Here is a 23,909-nt window from a genome sequence, read left to right as displayed (position 1 = left end):
GCGCAGAGGTCATTCTGCGCATGTGCAGCCCCCTTCGCCGCAGACGGATTTCGTCCGCCGCAAAGGGGGCGTATAGGGGCGTGAGGGGCTTCAGCCCCTCATTTCCCTATGTGTACGCCCCGCGTTTCATGGGCGTTCCCATGAAAACGCGGGGCGTATGCATGGTAATGAGGGCATGACGCCCTCATTACCATGACATGGGGGCGGAAAGCTGACGTCGCCGGATGTCAGCTTTCAGCCCCCTTACAAGCTCCCACACGGACGATTGTCCGTGTGGTCTGAGCTTGCGGGAGCTGCCGCGGCGTGCGGGCCTGCCTTCGATGGTCGTCGACCATCGAAGGCAGGGGGCAGCTCCCACCATGGTGGAGGCGTAGCCTCCACCATTTTTGTGCGGATCGCCAGCCGTCCGTGTACGGACGGCCGTGGCGATCCGTCCGGTGGGCGGCCCTTGGTTTGTGCGGTCGGAGCCCCGTGTGCGGCTCTGACCGCACCAACCAGAATAAGGGCCATGGACAGGTACATTATAAGTATAGGAATTGAAAAGACATAAAAACATTTAGAATAAAATATAAAAAGTAACATATACTCTATACTTTAAATAGAGTCTAATATGTAATTCCTTTAAAAAAAAAAGATTCCTTGAGCTGGCTGAGAGGGGCAATATCTGTATCCAGGGTCGGCGCTACCCACTCAGCAGCTCCTGCAAAGCAGGGAGGCGCCATGCTGAAAAGGCACTGTCTCCCTCCCTGCTCTGCTAAAGCTGCCTCAGCCCTTACTGTCACTGCCTCCTGCATGCCGCTACCAGCGCTTGTCTGACAGCAGGCGGGCAGCAGTATAAAGAGCTGCTCCCTGCACCGCGCACACACTGTCCTCCTCCTGCGACCTGCCCCCTCTTCCTCATGGACACTTGCGCTGAGGCATGAAGCGCTGTCTGCGAATGCCTGGATGTCATGTCTGGATCCGCCCCCTACTCATTGCTCCCTGCGCCTGTCAGCTGTCAAACAAACGATGAACAGGCAGCAGCGCCGCCCTTCCTTCCCTCTTCTCAGTGTGAGCAAGGAAAAGAACCACTAGGCGCCGTTTGCGCACACAAAATACCAATTTAATAACACATTAATAACAATTCACGATAAAACAATATATTGCATGCATGCAAATAATTTAAAAAATTTACATTAATGTAAGTGCACTTAATTATCAAAACACTAAGCGCTTGTGTATAAAGGCCTTAGTTACCACTGTGGTCACGAGGGTTGCAAGATAATGTACACTGATGTTGTAATGGCTTGCTGTCACTCCCAGGTGTAACCAAAAATGTCCCAGCAGTTGGCAAAACAAGGGGTTTAATTATAGATCACAATGAGTATGGTTGAAAGTGTAATGCTTCCACTTGTGAGCCCCTGTGTTGCAGGCAACTTATGTCACTCCGTGTGGTGGATAGAGTCCAGGGCAAACAGGGGGGGGGGGGGTGGTTGAGAGCAGGCACAGATGCAGTACTCACTGACTTGAGATGGTATCAGTCCATTGCTGGCGATGTTTAACCAGCGAGTCAGCCGCTTGTTGCGTCTGGAGTCTGCTGCCGCTGTGCAGCGTCTGTCTGCCTCCACGCTCTACCACCCTTCAGCGAACCAGGTGTGTGCTGGATAAGATGGATCCCAGCACGTCCGTTCTGGCGGTGAGAGCTCTTGGTATACTCGCAGGGCAGGGTGACCGTGCGGCTGGGTCTGTGTGAATGACCCACCAGTTTCTGCGCTGGCAGTACCGTAGCGTGAGACCGATGTGGAGGGTTGCAGGTGTCAGCGGCAACTCACGGACCTCAGCTTGGATGAACAAGGATCCTCAAAAACGCATTTCGCTGCGCTAAGGGCGGCTTTTTCAATTCTGAATCAGTGTGCTGTGCCAGTGCCACTGCCAGTCCTCAACACTCTGCCCCCTCTATCTCCTCTCCTCTTATTCCATCTCCTCCTTCTCTCCCCTCCTTTCCCCTCAGTCACAAGAGGGGGTGTAATGGTGTCCTCAACGTTCTGCCTATGCAGATAGAAGAGGAGGTACTGCACAAGAGTTAAACAGCAAAACAACAGTGAGTCTTTTATTATACATGTTTCTAACAATTTTTTTTAATAATAGTAGATTTTGATTTTTTTTATATTAATTTAGACACTTTTTAAATAATGGGCTGGGTTATGTGCCTAAAGGTGGCCATACATGCTGCAATAGCAGTGTGCGATGCGATGTGCGCTACTGCGGTAATCGCACAGTACAAAAAGTATGCGCTGCACATACTTTTTGTACTGCTTTCGGATCGCATCGCACACACATTGCATGCATGCCGTGCGATGCGATCTAGCACATAGCGTATGCGATTCTCGCAATGTGCAACATTTTGCGGACACAGCACTGAGATGGTGTGTGTATGCATACATGTACATGCACCCGAGATCCTCCATAGGATCGCATGTTGCATTCGCTCCCACAATCGGGCTGCAGCTTGTTGCAATGGCAATGTGAAAGGGTGCAAAATTTATGGTTTGCAGGAGGGCGTCAGACACCCTAGCACCGGCCCTGTCTGTATCCATAAAAAATTGTGACTCTTTTACACTAACAGTACATAGCCGGAATAATGGAGGGATGGGTGAGGCTAAACAAAGAAAGAGAACTAGAGTTAAATCTGAACACAGATACCTGTAGTCAGTTGTATCTCTAGCTTGTGTTGTACACAACGTTGAAGTGTTTAAAATAATTAATGAAGTAAAAAAGTTGGACACCCAAAAATGTGAACTGCTGTAAGCACTGTTGCTACTTTCCATAGCTGGTTGATATTATTGCGTGGACAAGAGCAACAGTTGTGTTCACACGTTGCTGCAATGAGTGCAGACTATGGTCATTGGTGGAAATATCACTTTTTGTTGTGTTTGAACCATTTACAGTATTTTACATTAAAATGGAAGTCGTCATCATTGTTACCATCAAGTTGATGGGGATTACTTGGTTTTCACAAAAATCTTCTTATGCTTTAATCCTTTGGACACATTTAACCAGCTATGAGTCATATATATTTAGATACTTGCAACTTGGAAAAGGTGCATAACTGCATCATATGTTATGCCTGGGTTTTGGTCGTTAATATGTTCAAATGAAGCGCTGGCCCTTAATTTTTTATTTACTCTTTGTGAGAATATATGTTTGAACACCTCACTTAACCCTCATGCTTATACAGATAGAACACAAATTGCGGTACTTGTTTCCTAACACGGCGCCACCGATTTTGATTGTATCCATCGGGTCAGAAAAATCGGGTCGATCGCATCGCATGCCAACCAAATCGCATGTGATGCGATTGACGCGATCGACCCGATTTTTACATTGGAATCAATGTAAAATGGTCCCTGAGACCCGATTTTACATTGATTTCAATGTGAAAAGCCCCCAAACCCCCCATTTTAATACCAAACCCCCCCTCATGTTTCAAATGCCCCCCCCATTGTTAATGCCACCCCACTATTGACGCCAACCCGCATCCCCCCGCGGGCTTCACAGGTGTCCGCGTCCCCTCGCCACGCTTCGGGCTCGGTGGCTCGCTGCGCTCGCCACACTATATAAAATCAACTCCACGCCGACATGGATAGTAGGGGTATGAAAAGGTCGGAGGACGCATACCGTCGCCCCTCGCGGGCTCGCTGTGCTCACCACGCTTCGGGTTGGTGTCAATAGTGGGTTGGTGTTAACAATGGGGGGGGGGGGGGGGGGGGCATTAAACATACTTTTTAACCATATTGGCCCATTTTACATTGTCACCTTTGTTAAATCGGGTTGATCGGGTTAATCGCATCGGGGGCCATTATAATGGCCCGCGACCGACGCGATCAACCCGATTTTCACTTTAAAAATAATTTGACATTGTTCCCTATGGGAAAATCGCGTTGATCGCATCAGTCGCATCGCTGCCCTTTATTAGGGGCCGCGATGGACGCAATCAACCCGATTTTGTCTTTCACCGGCAAATTAGCTGGTGATTGACACAAAATCGGGTCCATCGCGTTTGTTTGTATGACTTAAGTGCCTTAAAGTTAAGGCATACAATCAACGAGATGGGCGCCGTGCTAGGAAACAAGTACCCAAATTGCTTAACCCAAGGTGAGGATGACCTTCCATGCTAATACCAACTACTCAATAGTAAATCTATTGATGTGCTGAGGTTTAGAGGTGAATGACAGGATAATGTTTATCGCAACAAACAGTACCTTATTATTTTTGCACTAAATTAATGTCCTCCAGTTCTAGGGGAAATACATGCTTTCCTAACTTCTAATTGAAAATGAATACTTTTAAATGAAAATGAATACACCTAAATTATTAGATATTTAAACGGGGTCAGTATGAAATCCCGATGGCTGGAATCCTGGCGGTCTAAATACTGACGCCGGAATCTCGACCGCCGGAATGCCGAGAAGGGGGGGCCATGGATCACCCCCCTTGCGGGCCCGGTGCCTCACTACGCTCAGCACACTATTTTATTCTCTCTCTATGGGTGTCGTGGACACCCATAAAGGGACTAAGTGCCGGTATTGCGGCGGTCGGGATTCCGGCGTCTGCATTTCGACTGTCGGGATTTTGGTGTTTGTGTGAAATCAATATGACACTAATCTCTGCCTCAAATCATGGATCCTCCAACTCCTCCCATTTTCTGTAATACAATACACTTTATAGGGAATAAAAGGGCACAAGTTCAAGGAGTGACATCACAAAAAAAAGTATTTTCAAATTCATTCAGTAGTTTTACATAAATTGCATTGTATGTGTTTATATTAACATACAGCTTATCTCAAGAGTTATTCGAAAACAAACAATTGCAACAAAAATATAAATTTGTAGCATCATATCTTAAGGTGCCCATACAGCGTACAATTATTGTATACAATTTGGACTAAATCGTATTGCATTGCATAGGTTTTGCAAAGCAATGAGATGAGATGAGATCTAGTACAAAAACTATGTGCAGCACATACATTTTGAGCTGTGCGATGAGATGTGTGACGGGAGTGCGCATCTCATCGCACCCAGCAATTGCTCCGTGTATGGGCACCTTTAGGGAATCTTGTTTCAATTTGTCAACAAATATTTGTTTCACATCACTGTAATGTCACACCTACCATGGTAAAGTATAGTTTATGCATGTTGTTTTTGTTAATCTGATTTTATGGGGAAAAGATGTATTATTAAAAGATTTATTATTAAAATTTAGGTACTTGTTTCCTAGCACGGCCACCCCGATTTCCATCGGGGTGGTCGTGTCGGAAAAATCGCGTCGATCGCATCGCATGCGATTTGGTCGCATGCGATGCGATCGACGCGACCGACCCGATTTTTTTAATTGAATCAAATGTGAATATCGGGTCCCTGGGACCCGATTTTACATTGGATTCAATGTAAAAAATTCCCTAGACCCCCAAATTTTACAACGTAAACCCCACCCCACGATAGACGCCAACCCGAAGCGTGGCGAGCGCAGCGGTGCGCGTCCTCCGACCTTTTCATTCCCCTACTATCCACGTCGGCGTGGAGTTGAGAACATATAGTGTGGCGAGTGCAGCGAGCCCCGCGAGGGGACGTGTATAACTTCACAGGTATACGCGTCCCCTCGCGGGGCGCGCTGCGCTCGCCACGCTTCGGGCTCGGTGGCTCACTGCGCTCGCCACACTATATATTCTCAACTCTACGCCGACGTGGATAGTAGAGGAATGAAAAGGTCGGAGGACGCGCACCGCCGCCCCTCGCGGGCTCGCTGCGCTCGCCACGCTTCGGGTTGGCGTCTATCGTGGGGTGACGACGGGGCCATATATAATGTGAAATGGGTCATATTGGCCCATTTCAAATTTTTTCCTATGTGAGGTGGACTTAATCAAGTCCATCTCATCTTGTGCCATTATAATGTGCCATTAATCATTATAATGGCACAAGCCCGATGCGATGCTCCCGATTTCAATGTTAAAAAATATTTTAACATTGAAGCCTATGGCAAAATCGGGGGCATCGCGTCGGTCGCGTCGGGACCAATGTTAATGGTCCCGACCGACGCGATGCCCCCGATTTTTCCTTTGCCGGCAAAATGGACCTGATTTCAAAGGAAATCGGGTCCATTGCGGGGATCGTGTACCTTAACTTAAAGGTACACGATCCCAAAGATTGTGGCCGTGCTAGGAAACAAGTACCAAAATTTATTTAGTGTGCTTGTTGCTTTCCAGTGGCTGCACTGAAAACATGGCCAGTTTATAAACTAGAACACTGACAAGAAATATTTGAATAAATTTTGAGTGTTGGTCAAGCATTGTTTTCAGAATTTTATTGGAACATAAACAATTGGTAGTATTAAAAGGCAATATAGGTATTTATACTTCTTTTAAATAAAAATGTCTGGTCACACCTGGGATTTTGTAAATGGGTACAACCTAGGTCAGTGATGGCTAACCTTGACACTCCAGCTGTTGTTGAACTACACATCCCAGCATGCCCTGCATCAGTTTTAGCATGGTCAAATAGTAAAACTATAGCAGGGCATGCTGGGATGTGTAGATCAACAACAGCTGAAGTGTCAAGGTTAGCCATCACTGACCTAGGTGCCACTTGGTTGAAACTCCTTCTGAGTGGCAGCTGGAGCCAGGTTACTTCCTGATTGGTGATGTCACCGCACATGTGACTAGTTGGCGCTTGGAGATGAGATCATCTCATAGTCCAAACCCCTTATTATGTAGTGAATGGGTCCCAGGTCACTTTGAACTGGCTTACCCGTTTGCACTGCAACATTACCTGGCTAGTTGTGTTGGTTTCCTGGATTACAAGGAAAAACATTCTGCCCCACTTCATGGTCCACTGCTGCTGTTGGATCCTTATTCATTTGTTTTCTGATAGAAGGCAGTTGTAGTGAATATGTATTTTGTGAGAATTAGGGCTGTTTAAAATAAATCACCAACAGTAAACCTCTAAAAAGTTTCCAATTTTTACTTTAAAAATAAGTTCACTCATCTCATATTGAAGCCTCTAAGGGGCTAATTTCTTTATCTCTATACATAGTATCTACAACCTTTTTGCCAATGTATTAATTTGTGCCATGCTCATGGTCTTAACAAATAAAATGTGACCACAGGGGCATTGCTTGAAATTATCACAATGTATCAAAATTGAAAAAAGGATTTTGTTTATTTTGCATTTAAAGGACAGCAACCTTTTACCAACCCAAAAATAAAAAATACACTGTTCACAATGATTGACTGACAGCTTATAATTAAGAGTTGACCATAGCACAGAGACAGGCAATAACAGAGTCAAGCTCCTTCTCTCTACTTTCTGACAAGTACAGTACTACGGGACATATTGACAAGCTTGTTTTGAATACAGTACTGTGCACCTTGTACTAGTGAGCTTGAATTTTTGGCAGTACTTTCGATTCCAACACCATGCTGTGTACTTACAGTATGGTTATATATATATATATATATATATATATATATATATATATATGTATATACACTGCTATTTTTCGAGGAAAAGTGGTCAGCAGAGATGGTGCATATAACAGTGCAGTGGATATGCTATGAATAAAGTTGACCCGATTCAGGGCACTCTTATCTTCATAAAAACTATTTTTTTTTCACATACAGAATCAGCCAGAGTAACGTTTTCAAACTAAAAAAGTGCAAATGCAGTAAATTGGAAATGCAAATGAATGCATACAGAAATATGAACGGGGGCAATCAATGTCTCTATCTCACCATTCCAAGGTGGTGCGGTGGGCTGTGGTGCTATAAGATGGTATGTCCTGGGATAGCAGATGGTGTGCACCACCGCACAGGCTTGAATAGAGACAAGGGTAGATGGTAATGAAGTCCTCCCGTCAGCGTAATGGCATCCTCATAACATGTTTCGTAAATTATTCCTTCTTCAGATGTGGATCTGCTATTTTTCAACAGGAACTCAGTTCCTGAACCTCTAAATAAATATGACGTTATTACTAGGGATGTGCACAAGGCACTTTTCGTGTTTCGTGAAACGCGTTTTGGGTCTGTATCTTGGGCAGTGTATTGGAGCTGGATATGTTCCAAAACACCACCATTTTCGGGTTTCGCGTTTTGTGTTTCGTGTTTTTGGTTCTGATTTTTTTTTAAAAAGCATAAAAACTGTAAAATCGCAGAATTTGTTTTTTTTTGCTCGTACGCTGTTCTTAACCTCAATATCATTAATTTCCACTCATTTACCGTCTATTCTGAACACCTTACACCTCACAATATTGTTTTTAGGGCAAATTGTTGCACCAAGGTAGCTGGATAACTATGCTAAGCCACACAAGTGGGCGGCACAAACACGTGGCTCATCTAGGAGTGGCACTGCTGCAGTGGCAGACAGGATGGCTGTTTGAAAAACTAGGCCCCAAAAAGCACATAATGGCAAAAAAAGAGGTGTAAGATGTAATTGTGCCTGGGCCCACCCACAATAAAAGAAGCTATAATCAAAATAGCGCTAAATAAAGGTGCCCACAGACGCTACAATTGTACTGTGCTATGCGTTTTTGACTGTACAATGGTTCTATACAATTTTTCTTCCAGCTTGCTATGAGATGTGCACTTGGATGCATGTGATGAACCCATGTTTGTAATGTTAAATTTCAGATGTAGTCTAAAAAGTACGTGCAGCACGTACTTTTTTAGACATACAATATCGGGCTCCAGGGAACATAAACACCATCCAATAATTGTACATAAGATGCAATTTGTGCTTAAAAAGTACAAAACGCATTCGATAATTGATGCGTCTGTGGGCACCTTAAGAAACTGTTAATAAACAAATAAAAAATAAACTTAGAATTCTATTGATATCAGTATTGTGTTGGATATATATGTTTAGGATCACTATGTTATGTCTTCTCCCATGAAAGACTTATTGTGTGTCTTAGAATGCACACACATATACTGTTCACAGCTATAGAGGAGCCACAACATGAAAAGACCAAATTATAGTCAATGCATGGCTGAATTTCTGCTGTGCTCATGGATGGTCCATATAATTTCAGCAGTGATACTCTAGCATGTTTTTCAAGTGAACAGCGGCCACCAGGGGCAATGCTTGAAGTTAGCAATATACAGTAGGATGATATTTTTATGTGCTGACATTTCTAGTTACTGTGTATGATAACCAGATTTTATTTGCAAGGCATGTTATAGCTGCTTGTCTGCTGCCACAATTCCTAAATTGTAAGACCCACATGTATGGCAGTGTGTATAAAAATACTATGTTATCATGGTAAGGCTTGCCGAAGTAAAAAAACATATTCACCATAATAGACCTTGCTGCACACAATGCATTACTCTTTTCTTCTGTAATATTGACACATTTATAAAAAGTAGTTTTTACACTGCAAGCATTAATTCACATTACTGTACGTTTGAAAATGTAAATATGTACAAGGGTGTCACCTGGTGGACGAACACCAGTATTGCACTTGCTGGAAACAGTGTGCCACACTATGGACCTTATTTTGGTTGACTTGCAAGGCTGCGGCTTTGCAAGTTCACCAGACGCTGCCCGCAGAGCCGCGATTTCCCGTGAATCCCTGCACAGCTGCGAATGGGTGATTTGCCCAATCATCCATTTGTAGCCAGGAAGAAATCATTGATGGTCGGTGACCATCAAATGATTTCTCCAGTGCTCGCAGATCAGAGACACCTCTATGGTGTCTCTGATCTCTGAGCGCCCTGTGTTGGAAACAGGTGGCAGCTGGCATCAGGTGATGTCAGTTGCCTGCCTGCTACTACCATGGGAACACTCAGCGTTTTCATGGGAATGCCCATGAAAAGTTGCCCGTTCCCATGGGTGTGACATCCCGTCGCCCCGTACCCTCCGTCAGCATGGTGAACATGTCGTTTGCCATGCCGGCTTGCACCCTGCAAAATCAGAATAACCCCTTATGACTCAATCCACCATCCTGATACTAACAACACCACCCTGCGAACAGACGCACTGCAAAAAGTTTTTAGCTTTTTACAACATATACAGTATAGATGATAGATGAACATGGCTACATATATACCGATACCTTCTCATCTCAGTAAGGTATCCAGTCTGTTCTTTAAAACAAGTGGCAGTTGTGCAGCAGCTCTTGCCTTTTTGGGGTATTCTTCAGTATACTGTATTATCATCTTATTACACTGGCTACAGCTAATACCTTCACACTTTGGTGCATTGTTACCAAACCTACTAGTGGTAGTACCTGCAAATTACACCAGTGCATTTGCCAATAGATTATTATGCAGAATCCAACAATTACAGTATTAGAGCAGCCTTGACACTCACGTGATAAGGAATTTAAACGTTCCATTATCCCTTTAGTAGATCACCATTTACTACTGTATGCTCTTAGTGAATTCAATTAATTCTTTCACAATATGGTAGATTATCACTTTTCCAATGGTTCTAGGAAAAATAAAATTTAATAGGCAAATCTTACATTTTAATATTTTATATATTTTTTTTAATCAAATCTTTATCATTTGACTTTTCCATTACTTTAGCAATGAGTTTGAGCATCTCTCAACCTGCTCTGGTGCACCCATCTCCTTACAGAGTGATGCATAAAGCTGTGGGCCTAATTCACGTTGGCTCACAAAAGCGAAATACAGATGGAATGGGTCTCTTCTTTGCAGGGGATGGCGATGGCGACGCCAGCTGCCATCCCCCGCCATCTGTATCTGCGAAAGGGGATGCGCGCGCACGAGATGCGCGCACGTCCCCTTCCGATGCCTTCCCCCGGGTCCCCGCTGGCTTGTCGACGGTCACCCGGGGTCCCCACCACCTCCCTGCACCCCCCCTAACCCTGTCCGTCTCCCTGAAGCGGAGACGGACAGGTTTCCGCCGCCCCGCCACACGGAAACTGAGACACGCGTGCGTGTGAGACACACGCGTGTCTCAGTCAGATGGAGAGCCGGGCTGCTGGCGGATCGCCAGCGGTGACGTTCTGGCGATTCGCCAGCAAGAGGGAGCCCGGCTCCATCTGTATCTCTCTAATGGACAAAACCATGCGCACTGCAGGTGGGGCAGACAGGGCCGGCGCCACCACTAGGCAAATCTAGGCATTTGCCTAGGGCGCCGGCCACTGGAGGGCGGCATTTCCCCCCCCCCCCGTGCCGCCCGGGTACCTGTCCTGCGGCGCTGTGTATTTAAAGCTGGCGGCATAGGCAGCGGGGGTCCCTGCAGTCCATTAGAAATAACAAGCGATATCCGCCGGGCTATGCGGAAGCGCTTCTGTTGTGAAAACACTGGCAGCACGGCGCACGCTGATCTCAGCCAATCAGCGTGCTGCCAGTGTTTTCACAACAGAAGCGCTTCCGCATAGCCCGGCGGATAGCACTTGTTATTTCTAATGGACTGCAGGGACCCCCGCTGCCTCTGCCGCCAGCTTTAAATACACAGCGCCGCAGGACAGGTACCCCCCTCCCTCGGCACCGGACAGCGCCGCAGGACAGGTACCCCCTCCCCCGGCACCGGACAGCGCCGCAGGACAGGTACCCCCGGCACCGGACAGCGCCGCAGGACAGGTACCCCCCCCCCTCCCCCGGCACCGGGGCGCCCCCACCCCGACTCGCCTGGGGCGCTCCGGTGCCTTGCACCGGCCCTGGGGGCAGATGTAACATGTGCATAGAGAGTTAGATTTGAGTGATTAATTTTGTTTCTGTGCAGGGTAAACAGTGGCTACTTTATTTTTACACTGCAATATTGATATCAGTTTGAAGTACACACCTCACCCAAATCTAACTCTCTCTGCACATATTACATATACAGTATTATAGTTGGATGTTTCAATCAGAAACCTATTTTCCAGAATATTGTAAAAACAGAAAGTCAGGGATAAAAAAAAACTACAATTATTTTAATTATGCTCTACCTATTACTCTATCTATCGACTTATCTTTTTTTTTTTGAGACATCATGGATTGAACAGACAGTGAAATGTTAGACACAGTCCTATTAAAATTATTATCATATTTACATTATATGAAAACTGATAATGCAGTAATAAATTACTATTTTGTAAAACAAAGTCAGTTCATTGTATGCTTTTAGTTTCCTACAATATGATAGACTTGGAAAAAGGTGCCATTCATCCCCTTGCCCCTAGACCAAAGAGACAGGTGGATCCTGTGCCGCCAACTTGGTGAGATACCATGTGGTATTCTTGTGGATATGGTGTATTTGTTGTCATGTAGTGAGGTGGAGAGTGGAAATTATGAATATCATAATATGAAAAATTGCTCCACCTGTTTGCACTTATTCAAAATTGCTTCCATCCAATCCATTCGAAAAAAAATATATAGTTTTGGTCAAGAATAAGGGTATATGTGGGGGTTGTTGTCTATCCAACATTAAAATTTTGTTTTTTTTGCCAGCCACACCGAGGGCTGTTAATAATTTTTTGCTCTCCATGTTAATTCGTAAGTTTGGATCAAATTCACCCAGTATCACTCATTCTGGGGTGAAAGGGACAAAAAAGAAAAAGGGGAAGCAGCGCTGACTATGTGAATGTGTGTGATAACGATTGGACTGATTGTACAATTTAGAAACAATACATTTTGTTATATGACATGACCAATAAAAACAATAAATCAAACCAGTACAAATTGTAACTGGCTTTTTGGGGGGGGGGATTTAAAATGCAATATGAGGACTGTCCATTCCTATTGTGCCTGGGGGCAGGACCATAAAGTGCAAATGCATACAAAGGGTTTTGGATTACCGTCCACCTGTAGATAGGAGGCTGGGGTGTGTGGTTTGTCTCTCCCTGGGACTCAAGGCCCGAGTTGGAGTTTGGGCCGAGTCACCTTCCAGAGTAGGGGAGTCACCCAGAGCTTGATTATCCAAAAGATGTTATTGGAGTCCTTCCAGGTGGTGGGCAATGTCCAAAGTGCGACAAAAGAGGTCCAAGAAGAAAGGGTCCAAGGCTGGTCTCGAACAGTCCAATAAAACTGCGACCTTTTCATACCCCCACTATCCACGTCGGCGTGGAGTTGAGAATTGAATAGTGTGGCGAGCGCAGCGAGCCACCGAGCCCGATGCGTGGCGAGCGGACGCGGATACCTTCACAGGTAAACGCGTCCCTTCGCGGGCTTCACAGGTATCCGCTGCGCTCGCCACGCTTCGGGCTCGGTGGCTCACTGCGCTCGCCACACTATTCTATTCTCGACTCCCCGCCGACGTGGATAGTGGGGGTATGAAAAGGTCGGAGGACGCAGTGGCGTAACTCCCGGAGGCAATGGAGACATTGGCCGCCGGGCGTTAGCCACTAGGGGGGGCACAGAGGAGCCGACACCAAGAGCCTGTGACTGACTTAAGTTCTGCAGTGAGCGGTAACCACCCGCTGCTGCAGTTGTCACAGGAGAGGAGAGAAGGAGCCAGCGCTGCCCACAACTATTGGATGGCAGGACAAGTAATCTGACCTGCAACAGCAGCAGCCGGGTCATGGTGACACACTACACTGCAGGACATGAAACTGAAAGTAAACTCGTACAGCTCCTAGCAGCCCTTGCTGCCAGAGGCTCAGTTTACTTGTAGTTTCTGCAGCAGCCAGATCAGGAAGGAGCTGGAGCTGGTTATCTCAGCTCAGCCCCTTCCCCAGCCTCCCAAGAGTTTTCTGAAAAGCCAGTAGCAGGCTCCAGAGCAGCAGTCCGAAAAGGGGGCGGGGCTAAGCGGCAGGACCTTCGGCAGCATGGTGAGTGTAACTGTATCTATGTATATATCTGTGTGTGTGTGTGTGTGTGTAACTATTATACTGTATAAATGTGTGCATACTGTAGGTGTGACTGTATATGTATGCATACATGACTATTTATATATGTGAGTTAATTATGCATAGATGTATGTATGTATGTATGTATGTATGTATGTATGTATGCATGCATGTGTGTGACTAATGCTATCTGTAGTGTCTGGGGGTCACAGGTGCTGCCTGTAGAAGTACATCCCTCTGGGAGCCATCAATAGAATAGAATAGAATAGAATCAACTTTATTGGCCATGTGTGCTTGCGCACACTAGGAATTTTTTGTGGATTACAGTGCAGCATCAAGCAGGGATGAAAAGGGGGGAGGGAGACATTACATACTATCTGTACTGTATGGGGGGGGGGGGTAACCAATGCTATCTATGGGTCGCAGGTACTGTCTGTAGATCTGGGGGTCAATTATGCTATGTATGTGTAGTTGGGTGTATGTGTGTGTGTGTGGGGGGGGGGGGGGGGGGGGCACTAAAATCTTTGTCGCCTCCGGGCACCTGGTATGAACTTACGCCACTGGGAGGACGTGTACCGCCGCCCCACGCGGGCTCGCTGCGCTCGCCACGCTTCGGGTTCGCGTTGATCGTGGGGTGGCGTAAACTACTTTTGGGGGGACATTTCACTGTTCAGGGGTGTTTTTGGGGTTTTCTGGCCCATTTACCATTGTTCCCTATGATGATTTGGGTAAATTGAGCCATTTAACATTGTTTCCTATGGGAAATCGGGGGCATCGCGGGTAAATTGAGGCATTTAACATTGTTCCCTATGGGGATTTTTCCTCACGATGCCCACGATCATGATCGTTGTGGCCATGCTAGGAAACAAGTACCCTTCTTTCTTGTGAAAAGGACAAAGGTTAGAAAATTGGCTTCAGTATACCCCAGAATAAGATGCCAAAAATACTTGATAATAAGACAAGCCCATAAACAGTTATATGTGTCTGTTTTGGCTTGATGATTTTGAGAATAAGTGGGTTTTGGAGGTTCCCATTTGGAAGTGCCAAAGTGGAAATAAATAGGTGTTGTGGTAAATATTCAAAAACAGCTCTGTATACATACTACTGATTTGACTTACTGACAAATACATTTTCAAAAGATAGTATTGATTAGCTGTGTATCCACCTTTGTCAATAAGACAGGAAGTGATTGTAATGGATAAAGGAGTCCTGGGATGGCTACCCATCTTTAAGATAGTTGGCCCTTCCTAGATAAGACATTGGAAGGAGCTTCAGTCCTATTTATGGTTTTAAATATGTTGGATACAGAATTCTTGGGATTGTCTAGGTAAAACTTTAATATATTCTGATTTTTTTTTTACCAAAATGCTTTCAGTCTTTTAAAGCCCATTAAAAATTAGCCTGCCCCCAATAGTATCTTTATAATTAATTTATTTAGCAGCACTTCTCAAAATGACTGTTTGAAGAATACTTAGTTATTATATGTACATACAATTATCATCAAACACTAAAAGAACTATTAAAAATTGTAAATCCAAATAAGATAAACTCCATACCCACATTAAATAATAATACACATATGAATAATGGTCTGTTCTAATTAACTAACTCACTGGTTGCAGGTGTCAGAGTTTTCTACAAAGCAGTGCTAGGATAAACAACTGCTCTATTTTCATGGTGAAGAGGAACGCCGGTTCAGCTGGGATGTTAGGACGGCTTGTTGAAACAACCCAAGAGTGCTCTTATGTGTCATCAGCAATCTCAACTAGTCATTAGTGCATTATCCTGAGGATCTATATCATTAGTTTAAATTAGCTGTACTTAATTAGCCAGCTGGTACCTTCCTTGACAAACAAGAAATAAAATACAATGAAAAAATATAGAAAATGCTGCACTTGTTTTTTATATCATCCTTATTTTGTTTTACCTATCCCTTCTATACATTGATATTCCTTATGTAGATGTTATCTTTACAAATTTCTTAAGTACAGAAAATAGTATATACAGTATATTGTAAGTGATAAAGAATTAAGATTTAATTAATTTAAAGAAACTAAATATAGGGTACTTATGTAGTAACTGGGCTGCCGATTTTTTGATTGTATGCCTTAAGTTAAGGCATACAATCAGATGCGATGCGATGCGATATCGCATCGCATCGCATCGCATCGCATCCGATATCGGATGCGATGACCCGATTTTTCCATAGGAATCAATGTTAAAATGATTCCTATGGAAAAATGGGTCCTTTTCATACCCCTACTATCCAAGTGGGCATGGAGTTGGATATAAACCTGTGGCGAGCGTAGCGAGCCACCGAGCCCGAAGCGTGGCGAGCGAAGCGAGCCCCGCGAGGGGACGGTATTCGTCCCCTCGCGGGGCTCGCTTCGCTCGCCACGCTTCGGGCTCGGTGGCTCGCTACGCTCGCCACAGGTTTATATCCAACTCCATGCCCACTTGGATAGTAGGGGTATGAAAAGGACCCATTTTTCCCATTGAATTCCATGTTAAAATGGACTCAGTCCATTTTAACATTGATTCCTATGGAAAAATCGGGTCATCGCATCGCATCGCATCGCATCGAATCGCATGGTCGCATGCGATGCGATGCGATCTCCCGATCCGACCCGATTTAGAAATCGGCAGCCCAGTTACTACATAAGTACCAAATATATTTAAACTTCATACTATATTTTATTTGAAACCTATAAAGATTTGCTTAGATTTGTTTTTAAAACTTGCATATAAACCAAAGATATTTTTTTGCATTGCCATAAATACAAGTAACCTATATATGCAGACCACATTATTATGTGGAAATTAATTGTTAAATATAGGGAACTGCATACATGATTATAGCAATCATACAGATAGAGCCAGGTTCTTCTTGACTACGTTTCTGCACCTAGGTGCAGAAAATGCTTCATTTCATCTATTGTTCTCAACTGCAATACAATAGAGAGAACAATACAGCAAGGGGATTAACAGGGGATTAGTGTGACTGGTCTTTCTCAGTTAATCCTATTAAAGGCCAAGAAGAAAGAGGCTCCATCTGTACATCATTCTCAAACAACTCATTACAAACCTATGCAACATATAAAATGATTATGAATTCCCCTAAAGAGGATTTTAACTAACAATAAGTATCCTTTATTGATTCCTACCATGTTACGTATTTTACAATGTTCCTTCTATTTTATGGTTATATTTGTATTTAAACAATGCCTTTATAGGTATCCTTACTTACTTTTCATTATCTAATAAGAGGGTGGTTCAATAAGTAAGGTAATATGTCCTCTCATGTGCCTTATGTTCTGTATTTTATTCTAATCTTCCACAAGAGCAGGTAGAACTTTGCTCCCCCTATAACCATTAGACTGTTTTATATCAGTCATTCTGTCTCAATATCATAAATAACAGGACTGGCGGAAACATTGTCAAACATTGAGGTGCATAGTGTGATCAGATATCTGCATCTAAAGGCCACATCGGCAGCTGAAAATCATCACCAACTTTGTTGAGGTGTATGGTGATAATGTCATGTCATGGACATGTCAACAGGTTTGGTTGACTGCTTTTAAAAATGACAGGACAGGTCAATCACATACACCACAGATGACAGTTTGTGTAGCATTGAAAGTCTAATTCAGGAAGACTGAAGCATTCACATCTCTCAGATTTCTGATTGATATCTCAGTGGGTACTGTGCACAACACCATTCATGACCAATTGTGGTACAGGTTTTGGGACAAAAAGAGCACGCTTCTTGTTAATTTCCTCCCCAATGAAGACAATGTGAATGCTGACAATTATGTATGAAGCTGCAGAAAGCAAATCGCTAGAAATGACCTGGGTTTCTGCAAATAGGCATTGTGCTGCTGCACAATAATGCCGGGAAGGTGCTGGATCATCCTACTGTACTTCCAGCTCTGGCCTTGCATCAAGGGATTTCTATCTGTTTGGACCATTAAAGAAGCACCTGGATTTAAGGCAGTTTACAACAAACCGTGAAATTCAGCAAGCTGCCATTTTCCTGGCTTGAGGAGCTTGACACTGATTTCTGTTATGAATTGGTATACATTTGGATCACATGCTTTTGCAAGTATGGGGTTTACTGTAAAAAATAATGTGTACCAAGGCCATACCATGTTCATGTACGAATTGTATAAAGTATTGCAATGGTGGGTCTTGTTACCTTATTTACTGGACCACCCTCATATGTATGGAATATATGAATATCAAAAGGAAACCACTCTTCCCAGATATTTATATGTTAAAACCTGATTTAGTCTATGAGACAACATATGCAGATGTTTTTCCACCAAATCCAACCGTTAGAGACATATAATAATCAGTTAATGTAAGATAGTTAAAAGATTTAGGTGTGGAAATATAAATGTATTTGCTCTTTAAGCCAGATCACTTGGAAAAAAATTACCCACTTTAGTGTCTTTTTTATCTACACTTTTTCAATAAAATAAATCAGCATACGAATGGATAACACTCCCTATATGATAGCTGGTTACGGTTGTTAGGTCTATATTAATTAGGTTAACAGGCAAAAGGTCTACATGTACTAGGTTGACATTGACAAAAGGTTAACACAAGCCATAGGTTGACATGGAAATGGTCAATACATTAAAGGTCGACATGAGGTTTTTTCTTTAAAAATTCACTCAAGTAATTTATTCATATATTGCAATCCATGTGAACTACAATAGGGAATGCTAAATTGTGCCAAGCAAAGCGATATCACTGAAATTATGGCGAGCAAAATGAGCCATGTGAAGGTATGCATTTCACTAATTGGGGTCCATGTTATCAGATGTCAGATGTAGACAATAAATGTCGACCTTTTCATGTGTCAACCAATTCCACGTCAACATTTTGCTTGTGTCAACCTGTGTCCATGTCAACCTAGTGTATGTTGACCCTTTTTCTGTGTCAACCTTTTCACTGTTGACCAATAGTGGTTAACCTAATGACTGTCGACCTAATAATCCACACCAGATACTGTAATAGCATAAGCTGATTATTCAAATTATACAGTATTAAGGAAACATAGGGCCAAATGTATTACGCCATAAAGGACCAGCCAATCAGCCCCTAACTGTTATTTCTCAAACACAGCCTGTAACATGGTAGTTTGCGACTGAATTGGTAGAATTGGCTGATGCTTTATCACTCTTTGGGCCAGATGTATCAAGTTTTGAAAGTGATAAAATGGAGAGTGATAAACAACCAGCCAATCAACTCCTTATTTTCATGTTACAGGCTGGGCAGTGGCGTAACTATAGCTCCGCAGCCCCTGCGGTGGCGGGGAGGCGCAGAGAAAGTTTGGGCGCCGGGGGTCTGCGGGGCTATAGTTACCCGCTGCTGTGCTGTCTCTGCCGGTACCTGCTGCCGTGCCGTCACGGTCCCGTCTCTCCCAGCGCTGGCTCCTGCTGCTATAATGAAAATGGACACTTAGAAAATGGCTGCCCCCATACTGCAGACAGTTTTCTGTCTGCAGTATGGGGGCAGCCATTTTCTAGGAGTCACTTTTCATTATAGCAGCAGGAGCCGGTGCGCCGGGAGAGACGGGACCGTGACTGCAGATGCGGCCAGGCAGGTACAGGCATGGGGGGAAGCTGAGGGGAGGGGGAGTGGGGGTGCCCAAAATTTAGCGGCGGGGGGGCGCAAAACAGGTAGTTACGCCACTGAGGCTGGGTTTGAAAAATGACAGGTAAGAGCTGATTGGCTGGTTGTTTATTACTCTCCATTTTATCACTTTGAAGCTTGATACATCTGGCCCTTTTTCACTCTCCACTGTATCCCTTGTTATGCTGAATACATTTGGCATTTGACTTGTTAAATAAAGGCAAGGACCCTAGGTGGACAAAAAGAGGCCCTGTGAGCTATAAATTGCAGCATGCCCTAACAGCGTTTTAGCATGGCCAAATAGTAGAACTTTAGCAAGGTATGCTTGGATTTGTAGTTCTATGGGGGTTATTCAGACCTGATCGCCGAGCTGCTAATTTGCACAGCCCTGTGATCAAGTAGTCGATGTCCAGCACAGCTGAGAAAAGCTTCTGAAGATATTTAAGCCCTTCAATTAGCTGCATATCCATTTGCAACCGCTAACCATCAAATAATATTTCCAGGTTGTGCAGTCTGTGTGTAGACCAGGACCTACTCGTCTTGTGCGATAGACACATGCTGCTCAGGGACAGAACTGTCACTTATCATCCCTGAAAACACATGGGCATTCCACCATTTTCTCTGATACTCCCTGTAAATGGCCAGTTACCACCTATAAATGCTTGCTTCCTGTCAATTAACTTGCATACGGCAACTGAAAAATATGCAGGATTTTTTCGCAGGATGGCCTCACGGATGCGTACTGTGAGCTGCAATCCATCAATGATATTTCAGCTACTTATTGCGTACCCTTGCCCTAGACCAGCGGTTCTCAAACTGTGGGGCTTGACCCCAAAGTGGGTCCAGACCTTCTCGGTATGGGGTCACGACTCCATGTTGCTGACCATCAGGCTGATGACTTTTCTAATCTCAGTCAGTGATTCAAGGAGTCAGAAAAATCTGTTGAATAGTCTGTTACTTAAGACTCCTCCCATCATTTTGTGCCTCAACAATGCTGCAATGTATGTGCCTGCTGGCTACACATGTGATGTGATGACCTTCTGCAGTAACTAGCTGGGGTCCTGTAATTATTTTTATTGTCTATAACTGTCAAATATGTCTCACATCAATAAGCTTTGTAATAGTTACTGTAGTAACATTATTACCTATGTTATTATTTAGTTGCACCATCTAGTTGACTACAAGAACAATTCCGTACATCAGGGTGCAGACAGTCTCTCTGTAAGATTTGATAAATTTCCCCAATGGAATTGGTGGCGGATGAGAACCATTTTATATATCTAGCCTATCTGTTTTTTTTTTAAACCTCAGGCCCTATTTGCTTCTTGGATTTAGTTTTCAGCTTGACGATTGCCCTATTTGGATCACAAGCATGTGTAAATATCCCTACTTGCAATGATAGCCCACCTACAATACTGTACCCTGTAACTACAGTATACTCCCAGTACAATTATTCTCCCTTAAATTTCCAGTAAAACTGCTACCATCTAATTTTAGTGTATTGCCTGTTTTGTTAATATTTCATTTCCTCTGGAGAATGCCTTCCTCGTGGGAATTATTTTATTATGTTACCATTTGTAATGTTAATTGGATACATGCACTACTGCTGTCTATGGATACAGTTAGTAGCTGTATTTAACATCAAACAAGGAAGCAGCGTGACCTTTCCCGCTCATTTTAGTTCATGCAAGTATTTGTAGAAATGAAGTTGCCTTTGCAGAATAATATATGCCGGCCATTAATAAAATAAAAAAATTGTTATTTATACAAATGAAATATACTGTGCATTCTATTACGCTTATTGGGGAGCATTTTATCTAAAGTATGTAACACTTTCTAAGCAGGTGTCACCGCAATAAATAAGTCGCCATTTATAATACCAATATATTTTATTCATGTTATGTGCACAGAAATCTCAGCTTCTTACTGATTTTGTCTAAAAAAGGTGTTAAATTCTAATGAAAATGAAAGCTGTTTAAAATTTATAGTTATTTTTGTAATGCTTAAAATAAATTAGAACATTATGAATAATAATCGTATTTTCAATTTTTACTGATAGTGTTAAACATAAAATATATCAAGAATCTTGAATGATAATCTTACTGAATAATTATACATTATATTAAGTATAGCATGGGGGATTGGGTGGGATTCCTGTTGCGCAATTTAGCAGCCGATGATGGTGAGGGCTTGGAGGAGACACCACACCTTCAATAGGAAACAATGAAAAAGGGTAAAGATGCTTTCCACCAAAGAGTAGCGCTAAATAAGAAAAGATGTAACTCCCCTGTTTATGGGCTTATGACTGAGTTGGCATCTGTTGTAGATCTCATTGTCGAATATGGAAGGCAAAAATGAACAAAGAGCTCCACCCTCGGGTAATACTGTTATTTTTAAAAACGTTATGTAGATCAGAAGATAGTCAATATCTTATATACAGTATGATAGATAATATGATCGGGGGGTTCCCCCTCTCAAAGCACTCACACTCTTGAGAAATTAATGCAGCATATCACAATAAGATCAAACGACCCTCTTATTCTGTATGGATAATTGGATAGGATCGGGGATTCCCCCTTTCAAATGACTCACTCTTTTTTGGCTTGAAAGAAGCGTATCAAATGGTCTTTCTCTGGAAAATGAAGCCAGGATTCCGTCAAAATAAAAACGTATTGGATCCTTTTTTATATACTTGTAAACCTAAAAACATGAGCTACAGTAAGTAACTAATCTCAGGCTAGCTGAAGCTCCAGAGGTCCAGATGGTAAGTTCAATGGTGCCCCGTGAATGGTCCCTCTGGTAGCTGTCAGTTCGCCCAGATAAGTATAGCTGCTCCTAAAAAAGTCACTACCAATGCGTTTCAACCTCCAGTGTGAGGTCTTTTTCAAAGTCCTATTTTGACAGAGTCCTGGCTTCATTTTCCAGAGAAAGACCATTTGATATGCTTCTTTCAAGCCAAAAAAGAGTGAGTAATTTGAAAGGGGGAATCCCCAATCCTATCCAATTATCCATACAGAATAAGAGGGTCGTTTGATCTTATTGTGATATGCTGCATTAAGTTCTCAAGAGTGTGAGTGCTTTGAGAGGGGGAACCCCCTGATCATATTATCTATCATATATAAGATATTGACTATCTTCTGATCTACATAACTTTTTTAAAAATAACAGTATTACACAAGGGTGGAGCTCTTTGTTGTTTTTTGTCTTCCATATTCGACAACGAGATCTACAACAGATGCCAACTCAGTCATAAGCCCATAAACAGGGGAGTTACATCTTTTCTTATTTAGCGCTACTCTTTGGTGGAAAGCATCTTTACACGTTATATTAAGTATGTACCCTAAAATGTATAAAAAGACTAAGAAACAATGATTTTACATGGGTGATGCAGGACAAAATCTGCCAGCTCAGTGAGCTAGTTGCAGTCCATGACTGCACTGGCTACACTGTGACTGGCAGTGACTTCCTATTTGCAAGTCTCACGACCAGCCACCTGCAGTACAGGCAGTCCGCTTGGGAGGTGTTTCCTCCCTGTGGTAGTGCCATCTTTCATTTACAGGTACTGTGCTTTCTGTAGGAAGCCACTCCTGACCTAATCATCAGCCCTACCTAGTTTCTATGTGCTCCAGCTGATGCAGTCCATAGAATCTGGGGATTTGCATATTTACGGTCAATCTTCCACTTGTGCATATGCTACGGTTCTGGACCTTGCCAACCGATGCTACTGGACCATGTAGTATAGCCAGTAGCAGCCACATTCCTCCATATAAGTAGGAGCAGCCACTGGTCACTAATATTCTGAAATGTTTCCAAGAGCTGAAACTGAAAATCAGCCGGATAATTGGATAGTGTGTACAAAGCTTTATTAACCATGCACATGAGGAGACATTTTTATATCGTATCCTATATCGGTCACAGTGCGGGTTGTGTAGTGTAAATGGAGCTTTAGTTGAAGAAACTGCCCTTGCACAATTCTATTGTCATGTTTAATTAAACTGCAATGTATACTTTATTTTTACAAATTTTTCATTTGTATTATGTTTTTAGGCAGTTAACACAGATCCCATGCCTGTGAAACTACATTATGATAAGTCACATGATCAAGTTTGGGTACTTAGTTGGGGTAACATGGAAAAAGCATCTGCAACTCTACAGGTATGTATATTATATCTTCTATGTGATGTCAATTATTTGCTTTTGATGAGGATTCATAGAAACTTATTCAGCCTACTGTACTGTTTGACAATTGACAATCATATCAGGATATAAAATGATTAACTATATATATTGTTCTTAATACATTTTGTTGATTATAAGGAATCTAAAACATGGATGAAATGCATTATAAGAACATATCCAAACATATAAAGAACATATCCAAAATACGACCGTATCTCACACAAGACACTACTAAATCTCTTATCCATGCACTCATTATATCCCGCATTGATTATTGCAATAGTCTCCTAACTGGACTTCCCAAGAACAGACTCTCACCACT

General features: G+C 43.1%; 1 protein-coding gene across 2 annotated transcripts in view; it reads left to right on the top strand.

Annotated features, from left to right (window-relative positions):
• The window catches only part of FSTL5 (follistatin like 5), a 644,560-nt gene that overhangs the window by 575,386 nt on the left and 45,265 nt on the right, over positions 1-23,909 (top strand). For both annotated transcript variants that reach the window (XM_083172689.1, XM_083172698.1), the window contains one exon: positions 23,456-23,563. In XM_083172689.1, coding sequence (XP_083028815.1) covers positions 23,456-23,563 — 108 coding nt within the window. The remainder of the gene's footprint in view (positions 1-23,455; positions 23,564-23,909) is intronic.

This window comes from Crinia signifera, chromosome 1, assembly GCF_055691185.1.
Source record: "Crinia signifera chromosome 1, ASM5569118v1, whole genome shotgun sequence".
In the NCBI taxonomy this organism is placed as follows: Eukaryota; Metazoa; Chordata; class Amphibia; order Anura; family Myobatrachidae; genus Crinia; species Crinia signifera.
This window is presented reverse-complemented; position numbering and strand designations above follow the sequence as displayed.